General features: G+C 33.4%; 1 protein-coding gene across 7 annotated transcripts in view; it reads right to left on the bottom strand.

Moving 5' to 3' along the window:
* LOC117124694 (transmembrane and coiled-coil domains protein 2-like) overlaps positions 1-27,506 on the bottom strand; it is a 57,330-nt gene that overhangs the window by 9,904 nt on the left and 19,920 nt on the right. For 3 of the 7 annotated variants that reach the window (XM_033271026.1, XM_033271027.1, XM_033271031.1), the window contains 8 exons: positions 16,052-16,174; positions 14,571-14,739; positions 8,332-8,500; positions 6,603-6,771; positions 5,787-6,012; positions 4,412-4,456; positions 2,818-2,913; positions 220-302 (listed from right to left, as the gene is read on the bottom strand). In XM_033271026.1, the coding sequence (XP_033126917.1) occupies positions 220-302; positions 2,818-2,913; positions 4,412-4,456; positions 5,787-6,012; positions 6,603-6,771; positions 8,332-8,500; positions 14,571-14,739; positions 16,052-16,174 (1,080 nt within the window). Of the gene's footprint in view, positions 1-219; positions 303-2,817; positions 2,914-4,411; positions 4,457-5,786; positions 6,013-6,602; positions 6,772-8,331; positions 8,501-9,224; positions 10,457-14,570; positions 14,740-16,051; positions 16,175-20,339; positions 20,585-21,736; positions 22,534-27,506 lie in introns of those variants that run through there. The other 4 variants (XM_033271028.1, XM_033271029.1, XM_033271030.1 and 1 more) reach the window with 4 other exon arrangements.

Below are 27,506 nucleotides of genomic sequence, written 5' to 3'. Positions count from 1 at the left end.
CATCCGAAAGACGGTGCGCTATGTAACTTGTATTTCAGCCCTCTAGCTGAAACACAAGGAGAGGCAGCGATGGGAATTGAACCGGGGACCTAGAGATCTCCACGGTTCAGCGCACACACAGTGGCTACTACCAGATTAGCCGACTGAGCTAAGCTGCTCTTTAAATCACAAACGTAGTTGTGAGAGTACAAAGAAACATACAGTAATTAGGAAACTTACGTATAATGTCAATGTTATCTACACTTCCCGATCGCTTCTTACTTATTCTGTTGGCAAGCTCTTTGGGCTTGGAAACTACAGCACTGAGGAAATAAAAAAGATGGTAGACTGAAATAAAAGTGATACAGTAATTGTATATATAAATGCTATTCATAAATTTATGTTGTAAGTTGTAGAACTTTATTTGACATATTATTTACAAATCAATGTTTCCTACTACAATGCATACATGTAAATAATAAGAGTATTGATTGTGCCTGTCATCCTAATTCCTGCAGGATGGGTTCATTCCTAGTAAACCAAACTTTTCTCATGACTAAATAAAGTATCACCACTCACTAAGCCTCTATTTTTCAATCATAATATATCTAATATGATGGATAATATTGCATATAGCATAAAAACTACACATAAAAGATACACATACAACATATTTCACATGTTAAGGATGAGTGCTATTACACAGACAGAGACGGTTACATGCATAATGGTACAAACATATATGCATGCAATACATACACTTTATACAAAGTACAATCCAAGTGCAATTTGAAAAGGAATCCTATAAATATTGCATGGAGAAGTAATAATATATTAAATACTTGTGGTACATGTAGATAGTTCTGAAAAGAACTGTTGTTTTACTGAGAATGTCTCAATGTTTCGATTGAGTTCTTCTTCAGGAGAATAATATTAATAATTACAGTATTATTATTGAAGCAACTCAATTGATACATTGAGACATTCTCAACAAAACAACAGTTCTTTTCAGAACTATCTATGTGGTGTACTGCAAGTATTTAATATAGAATCTTAAAAAGTAGTATATACTGTATTACTATTATCATAATCATATCAAAAAATGCACCTATTCTAAATCACTCGTAATAATCTATGTACTGCTTGGAATATCTGTAAGAGCACAACAACTTAACCAAAAAAAAAAAAAAAATTAAAATAATATTTTAATTTCAAAAATATATTCACTTATAACTATTTTTATATTGACTTTTTGAGAATGGTGCATTGAAGTTGGTTCCTAGGTCTGCATACTATTGAGTAAATGTTTTAGTCTATGGAAAAAATGGCTCAAAACTTTAGACCATATGATGTACAAAGGGCTATGATCAATGATGGTTATCTTTCAATTTCAATTGTGAATATATTGCTTTCATATTGATGCTCATAAGTTGATTTTACATTACATTTGGACTTTGCATTCGATTAATATTTCTAAGCCAGAGTTAAAAATAAAACATCCAGAGCTTTTATCCTATGATTGGTTGTGTGCTACTATTGCCACATTTATACACATGCATGCATAATAGCATGCATAATAAAATGTGTAATTATGTTAGTTATTCTGGTTGGCATTTTGCAAAGATGTCCTTTTGTTGTTAATAATCTCTATTTGATTAAATTCAAAATTATAAATTATGAATTAGGAGTGTAGGCCCCACTTGTGACTAGGTGACCTTGTGACAACAGTTGCTTGGGTATTCAATCAAGATTGTCCCTGGGTAAAATGATTTATAAACCCAGAGAGATAGGTAGGGTTTCAATGGAAATACAATGATTACGAGAAAAAAAAAGAAGGGATATGCCAACTGTGTAACTGATCATGTGTTTGATCCAATGACCAGGATCTGAAACACAAATAGGCCTTGACAGAGTGCAATAATAACAAAATGTTTATTATTCTTCTATCAAATATTATTATTCTTATTGTGCAAGAGTCTCTTTAACAACCACGACAAGGTAATTATGCATGTCGTACAATGAACTACAAGTAGAATGTGAAAGTGAGAATGATCTTTGGTGTGATTTCTATTATTTTAATAACATTCTAATTATTTTGATAAAGGTATACATAAATCAGTTTTCTCTAGAGAATAAATGATCCAAAAACAAGGGGAATTCTCAGGACTGTACAACCAACATTGATAACAGTGGCATTATCATTGGAATAACAATGATTAAACTGCATATCTACGGGAAAAATCTTTCATAGTAAATCTAATAGAAATTTAATAAAATACTATGTATTATTATACAGTAGGCAACCAGCAGTAATTATCCAGGAAAACACAGAAATCATTTTGAGCATGCACTGTCTGGTGCACGTCAACCACGATGACACAGCAATGTGCACACACACCAGGTCACATACTAGGCATGCATAGAAATGGCTTTGATGGATGGAAATAAGAGGTAGAAGATGAGGGGTAGAAAATAAGTAATAAGAGTAAGAGAAACAAATCAGGGCAGAAATGATGAGGTGGGATATTAAAGTTGTGATGAGGAGATGGGAAGAAGGGATGAGGAATGAGATGAAAAATTTGAGTATAGGACATTAGTGTGGGAGATAATGTGGTGATGGATATGACTTAGGGCAGAAATGAAGAGGGTAGAAAATGAGAGAGGTTGAGAAGAAATGGGAGTTGAGGGAGGAATGAGGAATAGGAGATAAGGGATTGGAAATATAATGATTAGAATAATCCAGGAATGTACACAAGCCACAGACCATTCCATCCACGAGAAGAAACACATATTTCTTTGTTTGCATTGACTTTTAGTTGTTGCTTTTATTCATGTTACCTAGCAGCTGTTTGGGTAAATTCTTGCAGTCCCGTTGACCATCGCCCACTACCCTTGTCAGCTGTTCCTCTATTGGGCGACAGAGATAGCACAGCTCTAAAGATACATAAGGTATGTGTGAGTCAATAGGATTCCATCTGTCCTGGAGTACGTTCCTTCACAAAAACCTTTTACAGCTCTCACTACAGACTCATAAAACTGTGTTATCACACATCTACTGTACTTTAAATTTCAATAAACATGACATATACAACACCATGTTAAAATTACCGTACAGTTGTAAACTCAAAAAAGGTTAAGATAGTACGAGACGAAATCAGAAGAGTGTTATGCAAGCTATCATGATTCAAAATGTAAAACTGTATTCGCAGACAAATAAATTTGTGCACAATGTGACCGAGTTAATACATTAGGTACAAATTATATTAGAGAATAACCAATGAAATTACACCTCTTGGAAATAGAGGTAGATAAAAAAAATATACAAGATAGAGTTAAACAAATACATGTATATGTAAACAGAGCAGGACATAACTGTGAGTAAAATAGGGGTGTGCACACTCCCCCAAATACTCGTACTCACCAGTCGCCCCCACCCCAAAAAAAAAAAATCATGCTCAAGTAGTTTAATCACCTCAAATCAACTTATTTTGCAAGTTAACACCCCTCACCTAATCATTGAGCTCCTCCACTTCACCTTCATGCATCCCCTCAGACATCAGCCATCTCCCCCCCTTCCCCCCTCCCAATTTCAAGACTCATACTGTACACCACTGACTTAAAGTGACTGAGGGTGACAAATCCTCATTAGACTAGTACAGAAATAGATCTGCAGTGAAAATCAGTAGTACAACCGGAGGAAATTTATTATACAACTGGAGAATGGAATTAAACTGCTTTACCCTAATACAAAAAGTTTATATATTTAACTGTTAAATATATCAGCTTATAGAAAAGCAAGGTATCTTTTGAAGAAAAAGGTGCATTGTTTATTTGTAATATGATCAAAAAGTGGGCGATTAAAATGGTAAAACGGTAAGGCAGTGGTACTGCTTAAAAACTGCCTTAATATCAGCACTGGTTTGAGACCCTTCTCGCTTATCGTTTGGTTGGTAGAACTAAGCCTTCTAGGATAAGAATTTAAACTGGAGGCAATTTGTACATATCTGGCTCGTGTTCACATTAGATAACTCATTGCAGCTTTAAGATGAACAACACTTTTTCCAATGCACAGGTTCATTATTGCCCCTGTTGTTTTGGAACGATGTAAGCTACTAAGCACCTCTCTACAGCTGCTACTAATAGTCACAGAACATGCCCACAGGCAATTTTACATATCGACTGAGTTATGGGTTATTCTCCTATCTATACCTATACGGATTGAATTATAGGCAAATTATACAGATCTCTCAACATTTACTAAATTCACCAGTTTGCAAAATACATGGCACATCTCTCTGCCATTTATCACATTTATGTGATGTTTCCATAGCAATATATATATAAATCTTCCAATAATAATATATAGCATTACTAAGATAGGTATAAATCATTATTATAGCTAGGAATATTTTAAGATTTTAAATGAACTTACCCTCCAATTCCTGACACTCTGTCACTGATGTTATCTTTGACATTTCTAAAATAATAATTGATAAAAATACATTAAAAATATATAAAGAAACTTTCATGTTAAATAAAATCTAAAATTTTGTACAGATCTCTTAAACTACTACAGGCCTGGCTGGCAGGCTATAAATAAGGTCATTGATTTTGTTATAAAGAGAAAAACCAAAGCTGTGTTTTTTTTAATTTGTGGCGTAGTATTATATATATCAGGAACCGACAAAAATGTTATTTTAGACAACAAATTCCACATACAGGGTTTTAGCAAAGAGTATAGAATTGCAATAAGTCCGACTGCCTGATTTTTTATGCACGCAATGAAACGTTAAAAAAAGTACTGCCATAGGGTAGGGTTGGGGGGGGGGGGGAAACGGCCTATTAGAATCCAGAAAGATTTTGAAACTCGCCTCTGAAGAACGTCGTCTAGTTTGTGGTACTACTTTTTGAAATAGGATTACATTCCAACGAAACCTCAAGAGTCGGACCTCTTGTAGTTCTATAATCTTTGGACACAATTTAATTAGCCCAAAGAAAAATGATTCTTCCTTCAAACTCCATGTGCTAAGCAAGGAAAAACACTAAAGTAATGCAAATTTAGGTGTATAATGTATATGTTTAAACTTGTTCAGTACACATTCATAAAATGACAACACTTTGCTCTTGTAACATGGCCATCATTTACATGACAACCTCAATCTGTCAATGAACTAGTTATTTCTAATCCATCTACCCACTAATCTATATCATTATAATCAATTCTACCTTTGTATACATACACCTTTGATATTCTATATATATCCTATTTATTTCAATTCTCCCTTTTGTATTCATACACCTTTTTTTGTTATTCTCTAGTTCTCTATCCTGTTTATACCAATTTCACATATTTATGATCTATACATTTGTTATTCTCTGCTCATCCTGTTTAATACATATGTCGGGAAAGAAAGCATATGTTTTAAATAGAGGCTTTCATTTCAGACACATATATTAAATCAACAAATAACAAGGAAGGCGAGAGGAGAGATAAGTGGACAGCCTTATCTTAAATGAATCATTAACTGATTGATTGTGAAAATTACCCCCAAAAAATGTATTCACTTATAATTGATTTTTAAATGGTTTTAAGGCATAACATACTCTTCCTTGTAAGTTTTATGAAGATCATTAATAAGATATGGCACCAGGCTAGATATCTGGAGGTTGTGGGTTCGATTCCCACCCGAATCATGTGTGAATTTTTTCACAAGTATTTGGGAACGTACTGAGTATTTGGTACGATAATATGTCAGGTAAGGCAAAATATCACTCATAAAAACGTTATTATTTCAAAGGCTACAAACCGAAGTCCCTGTTGTACTCCATGTAAAACTTCTATTGGTTTTCTAGGTCCGATGGAACCATTCTGATCCAGGTCTCGCACCTTCTTTAAGTAGCCTTCTAGCTTTCGTTGTAAGTTGTCCATGGTGTTTTTAGACTTGAGGTTCCTCTTTTCAAACACAGATTTAATCCTCGCCACCTGAGCTTTGTCCGCATGCTCTGCAAGTTCTAAATACTCCTTTACATTCTCTGTTTGGTAAATTAATGTAGAAAACCTTTTTTTAAAGATTTCATTTGCTTTTTTACAAAAATGTGATGTCTTACTATGAAACACGGACATGCATATAAAAAAATTAAAATTTTCTAAAATATTATTATAAAGTCAATATATTCAATTTCAAAATTAAACCAGAGTATAATGTAAAAACCTCATTGGTTGAATTATTTTCATGCCATAAAGAGAAATTGATACTGAGGTTCAGTAATGTACATTAAATAAGAGATAAACTTTCAACATTATAGAAAAGGACAACAAAATGTCAGAATAAATGGGCTTAGCTGTTGACTACTATCTCATTGTTTGATTTCGTTTATTTATTTGACCGTAATCAAAGATGTGTATAAGAGACAGGGGGAGGGAGGGAGGGGGAGATGGCAGCTTAAGCAAATGAATCACTTTAACTCTTTCAAGTCAGCTTCCCCCTAAATTGTATTGCATCAACTCCAGCATAAATCCACCCAGGTCAACTTTCAGTTAAATACCTACTGAATATGTTTTAGGAGTGGACTCTTCAAGATACAAATAATATGTACTTGTCAGAATACAACTGGATCCTTACCATCACTTTGTTTCTGTTCAGCTTTTATCTGTTCTTTGATGCGTTTTATCTTCTGTCGATAGTGCTCGCGTAAATTCCTCGTCCGGTCCAAGTCCGGTGTATGAGTTCCATCGATGCTGTCGAGACCACCAATGTCAGAGCCAGCAGTGTGCGATGATAGGCCATCCATCTAAAATCAACAATAGCTGTATGTTAAAGTGTTTTACGATCAGAGTCAGAATAATTTTCAGATGTACTTCTCATACATATCACACATTGTAGACAGGAGAATAACTATCAAAGTTCTAATTAACATGCAATTTGTTAGCATATGAATTACAAAAAAATGAAAATTACATTAGGTAAATTGCACTAGGTAGCTAGGTCCTAAAAACTAGGAGTGTATGACCCATGTCGCAGACAAGCTACATTTTCAACCTTTTGCCTGTAAAGGATTTAGTGAAATGTGATTTTGATCCCTCTGCTGATATAATGATTTTATCAGCCAAGCCAGTTTTGTTTGTTTTATTGTGTCAATTTTAAACAGACATAAAACCTTCCCTAAATCCAACAGCATAGTCATATAAAAGCCACCAAAATGTAGCAAATCAAAATAATTATTTAATAATAATTTTTACTGCATCCACAATATTGTATTGTTGTGATCCTTCTTCTGATATAATTATTTTATCAGCCAAGCCAGTATTTTTTGTTATATTGTGTCACCAAACAGACATAAAACCTTCCCTTAATCCAATAGCACAGTCATATAGAAGCCACCAAAGTGTAGCAAATCAAAATAATTATTTTAATAATAATTTTTACTGCATCCACAATATTGTATTGTGATCCTTCTTCTGATATAATTACTTTATCAGCCTAGCCAGTTTTGTTTTTTATGTTAAATTGTGTCACTTTAAAAGAGACAAAAAACCTTCTCTGAATTCAATAGCGTTAGTCATGTAGAAGCCACCAATGTGTAGCAAATCAAAATAATTATTAATGCATCCATAATATTGTGTTATTTTATTTTTTTGAAGGATTTTCTTATTGGTTTTTGTGGTAGCATAAGTAGGTGGAAGCTACACTTGGATTAACTATGTCATCAGCAAATATCAGCAGTCTTTTCAAAGGATGTGGAACAGCTGAAGAAGACTAAAAAATATGGAAGACACCTGATAGATTTCTGCAGATATTATTATGGATTTCTGCAAATATTATTCTCCTGAAGACGATTGAAGTCACTCAATCGAAACGTCAAGATATTCTCAACCAACAACAACAGTGCTTTTCAGAACTATCTAAGTGGTGTACCGCAAACCTTATTATATACTATTATATTTAATATAATATTGCCCTATACATATACTGCAATACTGCAGTTTTTGGTATCAACATTTGGGCTTTGGTTTGGATGTGAGTTTATACATTAAATTGTAATAGAAAAACCAGAAATGATTGCAACCTCCCACACAAGATGTTAAATGTCAGTGTACATTATTGATTGTAGAAAGTGTATTGTGTCGATCAACAGGAAATTATTGCTTGGCAAATACAACAATTTGTAGAAGTATGAAATATCATAATCCGACTTGTCATTATTGTCAAAAAAAATCTAAGAAAAAAATCTTTAAAAATCCATAAATTGTCTGCTAGCCAATTTGTTCATTATTATGCATGTGCCTGTTTTTGGAAATAGCAACAGTATGATGGTGAATTCAAGTTCTATTCAACAAACTGAATTTTTTACCGAATCAAATTCGTCAGTTGTTTGTCTCCCTTCATCTCTATTTCCTGAATATGCTCTTGTCCTCTCACCCTTGCTCTTCCCTGTGAGGTCACCATCACTGGCATTTGACTTGGTTCTGGTGACAGATAAAATTGGTGGATATGCAGGTTTGCTTTCGCTACCCTTTCTCCTGCAGAGAAACAAGAATGATAAATAAATGATAATAAAAAACAAGTACCATAATTTAAAAACTTTAAAATGAAGAATTGAGTCAAATGGCCGAGCGATTAAGGCAGAAGTGCTGCAACCTACAGCCATAATATCAACGCTGGTTCACTCTAGCCTATGGTTGTGACGCTGGTTCACTCTAGCCTATGGTTGTGGAGGTAGAAAAATTCTTCTCGGATGAGGACTATAAACCATAGGCCATGTGTACACAACTGGCTCATGTGCACTATAAATAACCCAGTACATCTTTCGAGATGAGTAGGGGTTACCCCGGTGTACTGGTCTGTACAGACCCTGTTGTGGACAGACAAGAGTAGTTGGTACCAGTTTACCGGGTAGCTCAGACACGAAGAGACCCTTAGGGGAGAAGAAATTTACTGTATGAGTTACTTTAGTCCACACTTTGAGCGCTCTGACCTTCATGAAATACAGTAGCGCTATATAAATGCTGTAAATGTATGTAATATTTGTTGCCTTACAGTTAATTAACACAACCTTACATATAGTAGTCGCAGTGCCGGTTAATTAAAGAAGCCAACCATGAACCACTACCAACAGGCATTCTGGACCATTGCTGTGACCTGACATGAGAGTTGATTCAACACTTATTCGATTTGTATAGGCTTAGAAACTCCTGCGTCTGAATCCTTGCTTGCCGCATAATCTATGGAAGATTCAAAACTTACCTGGATAATCTAAACATATGCCCTCTATCCATTGGAAAAATGATCCTTTCGACAGTACATCCATAAAATCATACTCAGTCATTATCACCCTTAAAATCATTTCAGTTGTACATTGTTCATCCAGGTACTTTTCCACACATTACTAGTGATTTAATTACCTCCATCTTGCTGATATAACAGACTGCTGTTTACCTTTGTTCAATGTGTAATTCACCATTAAGCCCTGACTGATGTTAGAAACGGTATGTGTGCAAAAGTCGTGTTGACATTGCAAACATACTTGGCTTGGCTATTTGGCTTGAAAGCTATCAATAACTTTTGAGCATTTATCAACGCTCCTCTGATGCTACTACTTCCTGATAGCTCTTGTTCAAATATTTTTTTATCAGTCTCTGTACTCTAATCAGTTTTTCTTCATTCTGTTATAGGGCGTGTTCAGGCGAGAACGGGAAAACGTACAAAGGGTTCTTACCAGTATTTGATCCGCGGGTGGTCTACCTGTTTGTGCAGAATTTGGCTTTCAAAAAACCATTAACTTCAGACGTAAAAACCCTTGCGTCACCCCACACTTTAATTAAAAAATGGACATTGGTGTTGGTCCACTGCATAATGTTGGTGCCTCAAAAGCAAGTAATGGAATGACCGAAGAAGCAACAACAAAAATCATAAAGCAGGCCTTTCAAATTCCCAATAAATCGCAGATGTGCATTTTGGGCGTAAACCATGAATAAACTTTCATTCGTTTGACAATGGTAGTTTAAAAACAGCAAATTACTAGAATTTTAAAATGAATAAGCAGTGGCACCATGATCACATATGAATGCGGGGAATGTAATAAGGTAACAATCTGGGTTCTAGGGTAGCCCTCCGTTGGAATAATTTATTTTATCAAGCTTTTCAGTTTTGTTTTTGTAAATAAACTGTGAAAGAAGCAGAGAACAAACGTTACTTTTGACGCATGCCAAAACAATTAAGAGCAATCAAAAAGAGATTTAAAAGATAAAAAAAAAAGCTCCCTGCTGTTAACGCATGTGCAAATAGGTCAGTTTTGCTCCCCCAAAACACTGCAATTTGCAGCGTTGGATTATCAGCGGACTTTCTGCGTTTAACACCCGTTTGAGCTAGAACTGGAAATTGTCATTTCCCCCTTTTTCCTGTGTTAGACTCCACAAAAAACGCGCCCGAATGCACCCTTATATAAAATATGACTAACTACTCTAATATATTATGTATACCTGTAAGTGCAAAAACCACTAACACCTACTGTACTGTACAATGTAACTCTTCCATAAGAAAAAAATGATAATGAATATTTTAAAACATGTAAAATTAGAATGCTTAAACACATGATGGCTTAACTGTGGATTTAATGATTAATAAATCCATTTTTCATTCTTAGTGTACATAATATTCACAAGTCCTTCTTTATCATCAATTTGGTTTGGACAGATTACAATTTAAGGATGGCAGCATAGTTTGCTCTTAACCCTCTGGATACCGGATTCTTTTGTAGTGCAAACCCTTAAATACCGGATTCTTTTGCAGTGTAACTAGGTTTTTTGCGTTTTTTGAGTATACGTCGTTCTGGTGGATTTTTGGGAACTTTCTGTAAATTATACAGAAAAATGTTTCTAAAAACAAAGAAAGCTTATAGAATAAGTTTTCATTTGATGTATAATTTATATTTGTAGGATTTTTTATTCATAATATAATATAATATATATAATATAATAAAAATGACAGAAAAATGCTACATACAAATCGTCAGCAAAAAAAAATAAATAAATAAATAAATTATAGCCAAAAAAAAATAAAAACAAATAATAAAACATTCCTATTTCACACAGTTATATAATTTATTTACCCAACCATCCATAACTACAAGCATGATCTTTCCATTCAAAAGCAATGACCACCCTCACATTTCTAGGCCTAAGCTCATGTTCATCAAGAACATCTCCGCTGTCAGAACTGTTTGAAGCCCCACCGTCATCATCGCTATCAGGCACGTCTAAGTCTCGCACATCTAAAAACTCACTTTCACCGCTGTCTGAATAAAAAATCAGGTCAATCACTTCCTCAGCTGTGTACACATCTTGTGTGGCCATTTCGGAAAATTTTCGAAATTAATAACGATTTCAAATTGATATTTCTAAACATTTTTATATAAGCGCATGTGAGTTCTTCACATATTTCGAAAGAAGAAAGATTCACGCATGCGTGTTCAAAATTTCTGACGTATTGGAGCTAAAATAAAAACAGAAGAGCGATTTGAAAACCACCTATTTTTTAGTCACTAAATTTCGATTGCAGTCGAAAATGGGAATTCTCGGTTTGAGGTTAATTTCGACTACAGTCGAAGACAGTATCTAGAGGGTTAAGAGAAAAGATAGTGTCACAAAAAGATAAGGAATAAAACCTCTGAGTAACTTCCTCCCACCTCAAAGAAAACCAAATAAAAATAGTTAATCAATATTCCGAAAACATGCCCTATAGTTAGGTTACACCATGCTAAAGATGTTAGTTTGTGGAATGGGGAATCACTATAGATATATTTTAAGGCAATAGAGAAATTGCTATCCATAGAATGTGAAGACTCTATCCTTGATAAGAAAGAACTAAAGGTAATTATATGAAGATTTTAAGAAATAATTACATTAAAGAAAACCATATCTACTGTATATGTGATGGTTTATGAAAATAAAATACACAGGATAGGAGCCTTCAATTATGAAGTTTGTCTATTAATTGAACAGCAATAGTATTGCTAAGATATGAAAAAAATAAAATAAAACCAAGAAAGTCTAAGTGACCACCAAACAAATAAATGACCTCTGACACAGCAAATATAATAGTACGACAGTATGTGACAGTGCACTACTGCATTGCATCCTGTTTTACGGTATTTTCCTGTACGTCTATCCTGCTTTAAAATACTTAGTATAACCTAATTAAAATTTAACCCACAATACCTTGCTAAAGCTTACATCAGTCATGGCCAAGTAAGTAAAAATAAGTTAATTTTCTCTGTCATCCATCTTCTTTTCTGGAAACTGCCTTGTCTTTTCAATTTTTAGATATCCTTGTCTGTCCACTTTATAATCCAATGATGGATCCAGGAATTTCAACTGGGGCCCAGGGAAGGACCTCCAGAAGGAGGTTCCAGACCACCTCAGCCCAACTAAAGTTGGGGGCTGAGGTACAAGATTTTATGGCTGGCAGATGATGAATGGAAATAGCACTGTCACACCTAAATTTGAACGTAATTTTCTTTATTTTTTAAATTAAAAAATGTGTTCGCGATTTTAATGGGCGGGCCTGTGCCGGCTAGTTCTTCTGATAAAGAAGTCACAGGATAACTGTTTATTATTAGTCTGGATTAATCTTGCTTTACTATACATGTTATATCTTAACAGCTTCTTTACTATTATTTTTAACTCATGTACATAGTTTATTTTTGAATAAGATTAATGGCATATGACATTTTAAAAATTCCAATGCATACAATATAACCATTGCTTAGTTTTATTGTTATATTTAATATTATTTAAGTACAGTATTTTCGCATTTTATATATACTATGTTTTTATACATTTAACTGTTTAAGTGTTCTAGAAATCAAATTTCATGTAATATAACTGCATATGTTATAAATCAAATCCTGAATTTATATACCAATTTTCCTGCACCAAGTTGATGGACAATGAATTTTAGTGTGTTATCTCTTGCCAATTTTTGAAGAATAAACATGTGTTAAACAAAAATGAAATGAGTAACATATTTGTTTTTGATTTGACCAAATGTGAACATAAATAAATTACTCCTGCTCATAAAAGAATCAAATTTGTTATCTTAAAAGCTCACAATCAAAACATGGAGTAATATTCCTCAATCATCCATTGCTGCTGTTAATAGTATAATTTTATTGAGTCAAGGACACTTGAATAGAATGCTCCTTTTGTTTTTAAGAAATATTTCCTCAAAAGAAAAATTTCTAATTGTAAACACAATATGCCTGAAGATAGTACAGTATTTGAAATAAACTTAAGAAAAAAACATGTTTTATAGTACTAACCACACTCTGAGAAATTACATAACAATTTATAATATTAATAATCATATTTATTTGTATAAATGCCCTGGGGCATTTATTGTTAAGAAGGGTTTTTAAGGGGTAATTTATTTGAGGGAGCATTTATTCGAGGTGAGGGGTTTTTTTTTATTTAAGTGTAAAATGGATATGATATGTACACAAATAAATGCCCCTTTATTTCATTATAAATGTAGAACTAAACATTTAATTGCCGTTAAAATGTGTTATTGCATGATCATGAAGACTTATTGATCCCCGCCCAGTTTGAAAATGGTGTTCCCCCTCGAATAAATCTCCCGACCCCCTTAAATGACTAAACAAATGTAATGGAAGCAACATCATTCTCAACACATTCTTTTACTGTTCTACTCCAGTAGAATTACATTTATGCTAACCTGGTTGGGATCACTATTAAAGTCTTTATGATCATGCAATAACACATTTTGACGGTAACTATGTTTTTTATTCCATTTTAAAGCGAAATTACGGGGCATTTATTTGAGTATATATATATATATGTATCCATTTTACACCCAAAAAAAAATACCCGCTTCTCTTGAATAAACAACCCCTCAAAAACTCCTCTTAACAATAAATTCCTGAGTTTATTCAAATAAATAATGTAGTTAAAATCTAGTAAAATAGACCAATTAATTTGGAACAAATCCAAGTTTCAAGTTTACATCATTTTAATAAAGGAATACTAAAGGCAAGAAAGGCGAGTCGAATGGCCGAGACAGGGGCGCCACAACCTAAAGCAATATCAGCGCTGGTTTGAATAGCACACTCGCCTGTGGTTCTGGTAATGGAACAAGTCTTCTCGGATAAGGACTATAAACCATAGGTCCAGTGTCCACAATGGCTCATGTGCACTATGAAGAACCCAGTACAGTACATCATTCGAGACAAGTAGGGGGACACCCCAATGTACTGGTACAGACAGCCCCTGTGGTGGACGACAAGAGTTGCTGGTACCAGGTTACCGGGTAGCAGAGACACAAAGCGAGCCTTAGGGGCGGAGAAAGTTATTTATCAAGTTGCTAGGCCACATATCAAGCGCCATGAGCACTTGGTTTGATGGATACCGGTGCTATACAAATCTACACTATTTACACTACAATAATAAGTCAAATTTCAGTCAAATCCTACAAAATTTACACATTTAATAACATGAGTACCCCGGCATCAGTATTACATATTTTTATGAATATTCATTATCAAATCATCAGATCATTATTGAAAAAAAAACTTACAGTAGAGTGCCTGCTTTTATCTGTAGTAAAACTTTGTTGAAAGCACTTGGTCGTTCCGGAGGATCATGAATATCGGGGGCGTACGATACAGTATCCACAACCTCGTTAACGTTGTTATTTGAATTCATGTCTGTCTGATCTTTCTTCTTCACAAACAGACCTCTCAATCCTGTAAGATCAGAGTCAAGTCATGCTTCATTGAATAACACTATCATTGTACAATTTCCATTAAAAAAAAATTTGAAAAAAAATCTTATGACTTGTATAGATTGGCTTTTATATTATTGAAAATAAAAATATACCTGGACACTTTGATCAAAGAAGAAAACAAGATACTAGTGCAAACAGGCTGAGTAAACATTCAGCTAGGCGGTTGAGTGTAACCGAGCGAACCATGCCCAAACTGCTTTTAGGATGGCCCTAAGCGAAAATCCCATTCAGTGAACTGTTGTGTTTATGGGTGATACAGAGTTATAATTTGGAAAACAGGTTCTTTGTGAAACCAATAACAACTCCCGGGTGAAACAGTCAAGTTGCATTAATTGTCTACCATAATAACCAGTGAGAGCGAGATTGATGCCAAAATTTTACATGAGAAATTAAACAACAGATTTACAGTTAGTGTGATGCTATTTTAGACCAATATTTAGCTACTAAAGCAGCAAAACATCTAGTGAAAATAGACTAGTTTTAATTAAGCCATGATTTTGACACGACAACACGTTGTACTGCATGCTTCAACAGGTTAATATACTGTAACTGCTATCTAGCCGACACAGCAGTATTAAGCCTATTGAAATCAAACGCTATTACACGGATGATATGATGTGTGGTTACATCAAAACATGTTTGTATTTTTTTGTAATTGATGACAGTAGATGTTTTTGCTATACATTAATAAAAATAAGAAAATTTAAATATTTCATAAGAAAAAACTGAGCATTCGTAGACAAGTATAGTATTATTTTTTATTATCATCTGCTAATAAGCCAATTTGTAGTTTCAACTGCGCATGCCCGTATCCAAGATCAATCGACATGAATATACAGTACACACAAGATAGGCGTCGATTGACCTTAGATACGGGTATGTGCAGTTCAAACTATCAAGTTTCTTATCAAAAGATGGAATGATGTCCAATAAACCAAGACTCTAGACATGGATTATTTTGTAAAGAGAAAAAAAGGACTGCTTGTATCCCACAGGATTTGAATCTAGGATTCTGGAATTGGAAGGCAAGCACTTCCACCTGGCAACATATTCACAGTGGCAACAAAAATTATGTTTAAAATATTGCCATTGCATGTGGACAAGTTATAATCACACGTGCAGTACATTATCATTACCTTAATATTATAGTCAATATATATTTTCATGATTTTATAAACAGAATGGAAGTCCACCAAAAATGATCAATTCAACATATGAGACTCTGAATTATGGATTATATTTATTCACATTTATAAAAGAAATTTTGTTACCATGAGTTACTCTGGACGATAATTGTGGAGAGCGTGATCCATCTGGTGTTTGAAGGCGGTGTTTTGGTGACTTCAGTGATAGATCTTCTGCACTTTTACTCCTCCGTTGCACAGGTGGTATTTCTATAAAATTATACGAAAATCAAAATGTAAGGAATTTGAATTTGATATTTGCTAAAGAATTAGCTGGAACAGCGCCATCTCATAGCGGTCGTGCATCAAAAAATATAATCAATTAAAATATGTAAAAAATTGTGCAACCGAAATCCAAATATGGAACTAAACATTAAATGCATGCTTTTCTGTTATTTTACAACTCTATTGTCATGCCAATACAAATTAGTTTACGAAAGGCGTAACAATAGACACTGCAATAAATATAAAGCGGCGCCCTATATAAGCACCCACCTACCACCCAGTGCTACCATGCTAGATTTTAAGTAATTTTCATGCTAAATACTTCACCCAGTAGAAGACAATTAGCCCTATAACTTAAGAAGTTTGGGATGAAAGCTTTAAAGTATAATTAACCAACTAGAAAAAAAACTTGTTCCATGAGTTGTATTTCTTTTCATTTCAAGTACTTCCCGATAACTTGAAGCACGATTATTACAGTGAATCTTTGACTTAGGAGTGGAGACTCAAATTTATGAGGTTTTTCTCTAGTATGGTACTATAAGCAATTGATGATTATTGGTTTGTTTAACCATCAATTTGAATATGATGACTGTGAGTCATAGTGTACATTGCTTTCATTTCTGGTTTTATGAAAATGGTCAGCCTTGTTTTGATTGTTTAAATATGATTGTTCCTGAACAACAATCATACTTAAATATATGGTTGTTGCTTTAAAAAAAATCATGCTTAAAGATAATGATTGTTCTCATGCAATAATCATATTTTTAAGCATGGACTAATTCAATTGGTTTGTGCTTTTATTACTAATATTTGCAACCAACTGAGAATTGGTGTTTTAACAGCAAAAGTGGTCTGACCAGTATTGTGCAGAGATACTGTACATTTGTAGAAAAATACTTGATATTTAGACTAAAGCCTGCTTTCTTCCATAAAATTTCTAACAGTGTTTTCACTACATTTTGGATAAAAGCTGTCCCTAATGCACTTTGGAAAGACCTCTGATCTGACCTACAGTACCAGTCTGAGTCAGCGTCACCACCTACAGCTGTCAACGATAGTTTGTAGTGATTTTATGGAAATCAAGCATAAAAGAATATAGGCATTTTATAGTCTGAACTTGCATGCCTCTATCCAAAGTCAATCAACATAAACCTTAGTTGCGTGTATGTGGTGTATTTTTGTTGACCTTGATATGGGCATGTGCAATTCAGATTACGAAATGGATTAAATTACCAGTTAATTAATGGTCTGTGTAAAAAATAAATAGTATTATTTATGCGTCTCCTAATTGGCAATGGAAATATATTCAATTGAAAACGTATAACTTAAATCACAAAGTACAAATATTGAATTTTTATGTGTAAAACTTAGATCAATCCAAACAATGCATAAAAAAAAAACCTACAGTACTGACATCTTATATTCACTGACAGAACATCAAAATGCAACAATTGTAAAATATTATTGAAGTTAAATAAATTTGGTCAGGCACATTTTTGATTGAAGTCATAAAGACTACAGCAAAACATGGCTTACACAGTTTGAATTGCCTGTTACAATGCAACATTCATAAAATGCATACATACAGTATATAGATATACATTTAATTGCAAACTCAAAACATCTTTAGAGAATAATCATGCTTAGAATGATTAGACTTGTATTGCCATTGAAAGATAAAAACATATTAAAATAACAACCTAACTTAAAAAAAGGGAATTGGACAAACAAAATCAAGAAACATCAATGGGAGAAAAATATAATAACAGGACATCAGAAAAGCAAGTGATTTGAAAAATAATAAAATAATAAAACATAATTACTTCAAAAAAACAAAAAAAAAAATACAAGGAAAAAAAATGTATATTTGCAAGCGATAGTGTGATAAAGATTTGCTGACATAGCAGCCGAAAAGTATCAAGTAGAGTAGGGGTTGTAGCCAGAAAAATGAAATAGGCCGTCCAAAATATGCTTTAGTTTAATGCAACATTTGATAGATTAGAAATTATAGAGAATTTGCTAAAAGGTTGAGTAGGCCAAGCCGTCACGGTAAAAGTAAAAAAAAATATATAATAATAATTGTCCAAAAGACAGCCAGACGGCTCGCTGGCAAACCCTTGAAGTACAGTAACCTAAAATTATTACTGGTAAAAAGAAATATTTTATAAAATGTTATGATTTATTTTTCAAGAAACTTTATCTGGTAAAGACATTAATTTGGCTCAATAATAATTCCATCTATAGTATAGTAAAAGTTTCTAATTTATTATATGACAGGATGCTTCCTATGCGGATTCACAATAAATATTAAAGAGTTAAACAACCAAAGGTCTTTCACAAATTTAATTCAATATACTGTTTATATGTTAGTCATTACAAGGATGTGTTGCAAAGTAGTATTTGTATTCTGCTCAACTAGTGTATACAAGGTTGCAGAGTAGTCTCTGTATTATACTATATATTTATATTTATTTAAATTGACCTTTGTTTTTGTCATTCAGAATAGCTTTAATATCATTTGGAAGATTCACACCAGCGATGGCTCCAGAAATGTGCCATATGTTCTACTGTGGGTCTAAAAACCATGGGGCCAGTCTAGAGCCTCCGGTCAGGGTCTTGATTACAACCCCAGGTGGTGTTAAGGGAAAGAGATTTTTATATCGTTTATAATGGTAAAAATTGTAATAATAATAATCCATAACATTAGGAACTGCATTAACTTTTAAACTTCAAGTGGCACCTGACAACACACAAAGAGGTGTGGGATTCATGCTTGAATTGAAAAATGAATATAGGCTAATAAAGAAATAATATATTTATTATGATGATGGTAGATGTTGCATGGTATTCAATGCACAGAAGGCCTACTTGCTTTCACACTGTCACACAATCTGGGTTCAATTCAGGTGGCTATCTTCTCTGCATATTAAACACAAAGTCTCTTATGATGTCTTTTATGGAATGCCATTTATGGAATGTCATTTATTTGAGATAATTTCAACCATGTGCCTCAGCATTTCACTTGCTATTAAAGACATATGACATTCAGGAACTAATCCACCAAAGCTACAACAATAAAGTTTAACTTTATCTAGGTCTAGTTCATAATAAAAATTTATACTTGAAAACTCTACAGTTCTCTTTCATTGGGCCATTGTTCTAATTTGTGCAAAACCATTATTACCAGTATAAATAATCATATACTTTGGTATATTATATATATGGAAACATACAACCATTCAATAAATTAATGGTAATCCCATTTAACAATAATCTGTGAGTTCAGATGGTGTCTCAAAGTAAACACTCTGAGCTCTGTATATAATGCATCCTAAGGTCACGCCTAATATATGTCCCAAACCACACAAGTTTCCAGCCTACTCTGCTATGTTCCAAGCCACGTTTTGAGCCCTTAAGCTGTGAACACTGAGCATGGTGCCTTCTTCATCCTAGGTCAACATGGTCCATATCCCTGACCACACCCTCTACATTTCATTTTTCACTTTATTCACTTGTTCTCTTAACTACTACGGTACACTAGTAGGCCTACAAACAAGTGCCGAGAACCAAGGAGGCCAAGGCCTGTAATTAGGTTCCCGGACTAATCCTAATTATTTAATTTAAACTTAATAATAATAATAAAAATTAACAAACAAGCAAGCCAAGCCGGGAAGAACTACAAAAATTAAACAGATGAATGGAATGAGGAGCGCTTTGGGCCATGTTGTCATGAAACATATCTATCATAACATACTTAATTATCATTATTATAATCATTATCATTATCATTATTATTATTATTAGTATTATTATCATAACATATTTAATTATCATTATTATCAACATCCTAAGACATACCCTCTACAATCTGATCAATGCAACACTGGCCTATAATTTCTTTTACACAATAAGTACATGGATTGTACAAGCATGCCACAAAGTGTTGTCTTTGCACCCCGAGTCACAAATCACCTTTACTGTACATGATAAACCATGGGCCTTCTGCAACACAGTACCCTCAAAATATCAGAGTACATGGTTGCCCGATATATATATATACGAGTCACAAAATGCGCTCTCTACATAATGAGAAAAATAGTAAAGCTACAGTCCCATGTTGATCTTTAACAACACAATGAAATATACATACGCAAAATATCCATGATCACACAATCTACAATCCCACATGAAGCAGCATTTAAATCCAAATAGTTTATGGATACATTCTGACAGGCTTTGGTTTCCAATGACAACAGCTCATATTATGAGAAATGTACAGTACATCAATCTGAATGCAATGACCACTTGAACTCCAGAAATATCAGCAAGAATTCATGCAGATTGCGAAGAAACACAGCAACCATTCGGTGTGTGCTTAATACATAATGTCCTTTCAGAAAGAATAATATTGCCTACTGAATTGGTCTTCCCATTGTTATTGTAATATTTGTCAACAACAATGCATTTAGACGTGTTATCTGTGTATTATCTGTTATAACGATCGGGATCCTGTATTGTACTTTCACAATATTAGTCGTTTATTCATCTATTATCAATCTAAGCAGGAGTATGCTATTTTTGTTTTGCACCTTTTTTTAGAGTTGGCATTATATAAATTTGTAATGAGTTAAAATTATGGGTTTTTAAGACTTGATGTATTGAAAGTCGATCATGCAATGACTTACATATAATAATTTATGTTCCTCTTTGTAATAAAGTTAATAAAATGATGTGAAAATAAACAATTGGCAACAGTGTTAGTATAAGAATTTTTTTTAACAGTAGAAAGCGGTTAAAAACTTTAACTTTAAACTGTATATTTTTGCCAATCAAGACCCTTTTGTTAGAGCATGCCACTTTTACTACAGTTGAATTTACTGGATAGTAAATTAACAAACTGTGGAAGTCTTCAATACTGAAGTAAGAATATTCTAATAAAGTAAATTAAATACTTCATAGGAGAGGAGTTAAACACTAGATAGACTAAGGAAGTACTAGCTTCTACCTAAATTGGTACAGTGGCAAGAACATACTGTATACACAAGGCTTCTTGTTTACATGCAGCATAATGCAACTGGAACCCCTCCCCCACCCCACAACCCTAGTAGAGGAGAAAGTTGTATTTTGTGCATATTTGCCTATTAATTCCATTGATTAGGAAACTTCATGAGGACCATACATCCTTTTTCAAAGGCAATATAAATTTCTATATTATTATCAATAATAATACACCCAGGCTTCACATTGTAGAGAGATAAAATTTAATGAGGTTTAACACATCTTACTACAGTATGTCTTTGTTGCACCCAATGACCAGCTGACTTTAGGTCTTAGCAGGAGATGGGTTAGTTTGAGAGATTTTTGCTTGATGATAGAAGGAGTATAGGAGACATGCTGATTTCAAGAGAACTTGTGCGACTTAGGACCACTGATAGTTTAGATCCAAGCAAAAAGTAATTTTCAGAGGAATCATTTTGCTCAGGTGCACTAGATTTGATGCAGTACATTAGTTAATAAACATAGCACTAAATATAAAAAATAACTCACCTAAGTATTTCATCCTGAATATTTCCAACCAAAGTTTCTTTTTTTAAATCAGATTAGCAACTCTCACAGGCTTCAAGAAGAATATTCTTTACTTTTAAATTTCTCCCTCAACTGATTATATTTTTCAGCTAGGCAGTACTTGGGAAGTGCTTTTCTAAATAACTAACCAGTCTATAAGGTTATATCAATACATTTGGTGAATGCATAAAATAGACAGGCATCAGAACTATTGGAATTACGACGTCGTTAAATTTAAGACCTGAGTGAGTCTCTCAGTCCATCGTTAAAAAGGTCTCCACAGCTTCTACTTCCTTGACCCAGGCAGTGTTCTGCGATTCTCCAAAGGAATTAGTATGCATAAGATGACATTCAAGTTTAGACAGAAAATGAAATTATCTCATCATAATTACTCCATTAAATTGTTGGAAGACAATTAATAGCTCGTGAATTGACAACATTCATCGATTAAATTGCCTGATATGACTCCCGGTTACCAACGTATTCCACAGAGAAAAATATATATGCTTATGTATGCACATAGAATGTAAGTAATCCACACGTAAAAGACTTGCTTCGGAATGATGCCTACATATTCAAAATAATCTCCGTCGAAACAAATGTAAGTTTAAAAAAAACTACTGAACAAAAAAACTCAACCGTTAAAAACACGCCGTAATTTAAAACAATGCATAATCTCTGAGATTTATTAAACCAAAAGATGAATTCTTGAAAAAGGAAATCAAATAAACCCCTGATGGATGAATGTAAGGATAAGCCAATGCTGTCAACTAGCAGAATGCAACACTACCACAGCCTCGTGTGTCCCTTTTATATACTGTTCAGCTGCAGCTGCGTGGTTGACTTCCTTTAAAACAAACATAACAGACAGATTGCTTCCTATACAAATTGCAAAGCAGCACAAATTAGTACAGTTCATAATGACAGACCAAATTCATTTAACTCTTGATTTACTAAAAACTATAATAAAAAAAAAATTGTATAAGAATCTGAGCTGAATAAATTTTGAAATCATTTCAAGATTGAAAAGGTAACTAACGGAAAAAAATGTTGATTTAAAATGAGCATGTTGAGGTGACAGTGTTTTCCTTTACAGTTATTACTATCATGTGATTTATTATGTAATTTCCATATTACACAATACCATGAAAAAAGTGTCTTAAATAGGTATTAATGCGTTCAAATTGCATTGGGACAAATGGTTTTCTTATTATATTATTACATTAAAAAAAATGTTTATAATTCAGTCACACATTTTAGGATCACTACATTTCTGCTGATTTCATACTAGGCCCGGTAAAAAAAAAATATTAGTTTACCACCCTACCTGGAAAAGTGATGAGGGAGGGGAGCTTGTTATTTTCATTTTGCTAAAGCCAAATATCACACTCGGTGCATTGATATTCAAAGTAAAACATGACTGAGATAATACAATATCTACTATTTTAATTTACTAAAAAAAAAATACAGAAGTTTAAAAAAAAAATACAAACAATTAAAAAAAATATATATATTTTTTCAATACCATATAAGACATGTGTATGAGGGTGATAAACTAATCATTTTTTTATTGGGCCTTATAAATTAGTTTGCTATAAATTAGTTTTTACTGACTAATTTTACTGCCACTCATTCTTATGTCAATAAAAATAAAATTATAAAGAATATATGTCATCATTGTATAAAAACATGCCAAAAACCACTGTTAAGGTGTCTCCTGAAGGGATACTCCTATTCAGGGAACCCCTGTTCAGGGAACACCTTATTAAGGGGGACACTGTTTTTGGTCCTGAAGGTGTCCCCTAGGGGTTCTAATGTACTAATTATGAAGCTTAAGATGTACAAATGTTGCCAAAATGTTTTCTGGAATGAGGGGGTCGTCTTATGTAGGCTGACCTCACAAGAATTCATGGTAATGATCATCAATATTATTACATTTTATAAAATGTTTATAATTCAGTCACATCTATGGGAAGTAAATCACAACCTACAGGATGGAATAAACAATGTGGTGTTTTATATTTAATCTACGTCTATTATGAAGCTTAAGATATACAGTTACAATCTGTTATAGTTACAATCTGACACAGGTCCCTGAGATTTCAAGCTAAGCACTTAATCACCAATCCACAACATAATGATTTATCTTTAATAGAAAATTTAACCCAGAAGTAGTATAATACTATAGGATACTCAATGTCCAAGGTAAAGGGCTATTGAATAAAATAAAACTCAGAGGAACAGGAAAGGGAAGATCAAAAGAATTAGGGAAACAAATTAAGGCAAGGTAATCCAAATCGGAGATTACGAAACAATTAATAATGGTAAAGTCTTATAACCTAGAGCTCCAATTTTCTAGGAATAACCATGTATCAAATGTTAAAAAAGACAATGCTTTAATAATGATCTTCATCAATAAAGATTAATTTGATTCCAACCAATTTTGCTAAATTGTTAACTGAAAATACTGTATACCCACTCAAACAATCCATGTACTCTGTATAAGTAAATAAATAATTATTGATTAACACATAGCTCCTATTAAAGGTGTTCTGATATCCAGATGTGTCCGTAATCTCATTATGAATATTCATCTAAATTCATTTATTCAAAGTTACAAAAATAAATGTATTTCTAATCACATACTATACCTCCATTATATAATCAGAAACTATAGCAGATCTTTCCATTAAACTAGAAATGTTTAATCAATTCTTTTATTATGCAAAATAATCTATTATACTATAGTATGATAGAGAAAATAGAACAGTGTTCTATTTTCTCTATGGTAGTACTAGCCCTTCAGCTGTCTACCGCCATGCAATAACTTCACTAAATAATTCTCAGTCAACACATTAAGTATTTCCATTTAAGATACTATACAATTACAGTAGTTATCTGATCAGATGAACATCCATCTAGCATCATGAAATACATTTACACGAGATATTAATAAAATCTTTTCTTAATTCAAATTGAACTCTGTTTCTAACAGTTGATTTTATTTGATTTCATTTCTGTCTGCACTACTATGTTATATGTGATAAATTTATGACTTATCCAAATATGGGTGTATTATGAAATATTCATGCCCATATATGGACCCATATATGAGCAATTGCATTGATTACAGATAATTATGAGAGCAAATTATATAGTGAGGACAAAGCTCACCACATAAAATTTTACAGAATATGTTGTCTGTAGGAAATCTAAAAAAAAAACAAAAACACACAAATTCAATTTAATAAGGAAATACATTTTAAGGAAACAAAATAAGTTTTTTCCTCAAATTAAGGAAACAAATAAGTTATCAAATGCCGAAACAAGAAGGATTAAAACAAGTCATCATACTATGAAAATTCTAAAACTGATTACTATGCAATTATAGTCAAGTTCTAAGAACCCTATAAGAAATACAGGCTGAAGGATCCATTATTACTATGCAATTATAGTCAAGTTCTGAGAACCTTATAGAAAAGTTGCCTGAGACCAGCAAGGTTTCTATTTTTTATAGATCTGAAATAACTTGACAGTAATTTCTTTTAAAGTCAGTCACCCTGCTTTATGTATTTAAGCTATATAATCAAACTGCTGGTTGTGCAACGGTTGATCAGCGATGGATGCATTAACTGCGCATATGACAATTGTTTACTAGTAGTACGCATACTGACATTCTTCGCGATAAGTTGAAGATGAATGCAGTAGATTTTTAGGCCTAAATTATGCCTAACCTCCTGGTAGACATTTGTTAAATAGATTGAAATGTTCTTTTGTAGTTCTTTTGAAAAGTCAATCACCTTCTCATAACCATATGCCTTTCTAGGCCTTACATGGTCTAGGCTTCACTCGTGTTAACCAGCATCGTAGAGCAAGATTTGTACTTTGTATTTGTGCATTCAGAACTTGGCCTAGAAACGAAATATTCATTGTGATGTAAACCCCAGCTTTGAGCTTTTTGCACAGGAGATGCAAAAAATAACAGGCACTAAGAATTAGTGCCTACTTGGAGATAGAAAAATTATATGCAAATGAAAGTGATGAAATCACGACTGACTTATATAAGTAAATAAGGGCCAATGCAAAGAATATAGGAAGGATATTATTTAGGTATTTAAAAATTTTTATTATTAATATTACTTATTCAGGCAAAAAACATACTTAAAAGATACTAAAGCAAACTGGTGAAGAAATTATTATCTCGCCCAATTTTCTTTTATTAATGTATCCAGGAAATTGAAAAAATTTAATTTCATTCAAGTACTATAGCTTGTCACAGACAGAATATTTTAAATATTTTATCGATATTCCTTGATTTCACGTTCAGATGGCTTACTATATTGAATATCCATATTAATATTGTTTAAAGTTCAGTCAATCTTATCATTAATTAAATATTATTGTTGATAGTAGCAGACTACATAAAGTGGTTTTGTGTTGTTCCAACCATTTTGGTCTTAATAATTAATTTGTTCTGACATTTAGAATCAGACACAAAAACATAAATTTATTATTATTCTTGGAAATTGCAGTGGAAATACAAATGCTCTTAACATTAAAAAAAAAATCCATTAATAACATTCTTTGATTTGATTTGTTCTGTGTACTGCATTTGTAATTGTCTAGAAATACATTTTTAAAAAGATAGCACTGATAACTATAGAGGGTGCTATTAAGAAATCACAGATACTGTAGCTGCAAAAAGTTCAACCTCCAATGCAAGACCACCTTTGGTACCTGAAAATTTGGGGTAGTCTTGGGCTTCGGTATCCAATTAGAGGGTTAGCTTTGTGTTAAAAAATTTTTATTTGGTTCGTCAAAAAATTATCTTGAATTAGAGGGGTCTTGGAATTAGAGGGGGGTCAAGAATTAGAAGGTGCCATATATTAATATTCATGCATGTGACACACCAAAATAAATTCAAATAGAGTCAACTTATGCACTTGTCAATTGTAGTCCTGGCCACACCAGACCCGGGCCATAGCGGAGTACTAGCTGGGACTGAGCCGGGGATGTACACATAGTTGTGACCCCGTAGTGCTGGGACGTACCTAAAATTTACCCGTAGATGTATAATAGGCCTCGAAAGGGCCGGGAGTTTTACATGTTAGAGTAGCCACGGTTTCGGGTGTGTAGGCCTAGTGCTGTCAAACCGGGTGTGGTCCAACCTAGCCATTTTTTATAGATCACGGTATAAATTCCATAATAAAATTTGAGCCTCCAACCACACAACGCCGAGGACCGAGGTGGCGGCGTGTGTGAGTGTCGCGTGAAAATTTGTGAACAGTGAATTTGACCTAGCTTGTGTCAAAAATACACCAGTACACGAAGGCAAGGAAATCTGTTTCAACTACATGTAATCATTTTCTTATTTAGGCCTAATTTCTATTTTGATATTGAATAATTAAATTCTATCAATCAGTTAAATCAATCAATCAATTATTTTCATTTTGTCAATACACTCTTTTTTTCGCACTCTACCAAACTTCCATGGAAATCTGCTTAGTAATACGCATGCGTAGTGCTCCCATCAAGCAAGCCCATTTCCTTGGCCTAGCTCCTGCCTTGCTGTCACGTGCTTCTTCGATTCAGATCTAGGTAGACCTTCAATGTAGGTCTTATCATCTAATCATTTATTAGCGGGGCATTTTACCGGGACTACGGCGGAAAGTGGTGGGTACTTAGCCGGGGATGTACGTTAAAACGATGCCCCGCATTGCCAGGAGGTGGTCGGCAGTGGCGTATCTAGAGG

The sequence above is a fragment of the Anneissia japonica genome, unplaced genomic scaffold (assembly GCF_011630105.1).
Source record: "Anneissia japonica isolate Jap-2015-1 unplaced genomic scaffold, ASM1163010v1 scaffold284709_len978187_cov192, whole genome shotgun sequence".
Classification (NCBI taxonomy): Eukaryota; Metazoa; Echinodermata; class Crinoidea; order Comatulida; family Comatulidae; genus Anneissia; species Anneissia japonica.
Note: the sequence above shows the minus strand (reverse complement) of the source record. Positions and strands in the feature narration are given on the sequence as shown.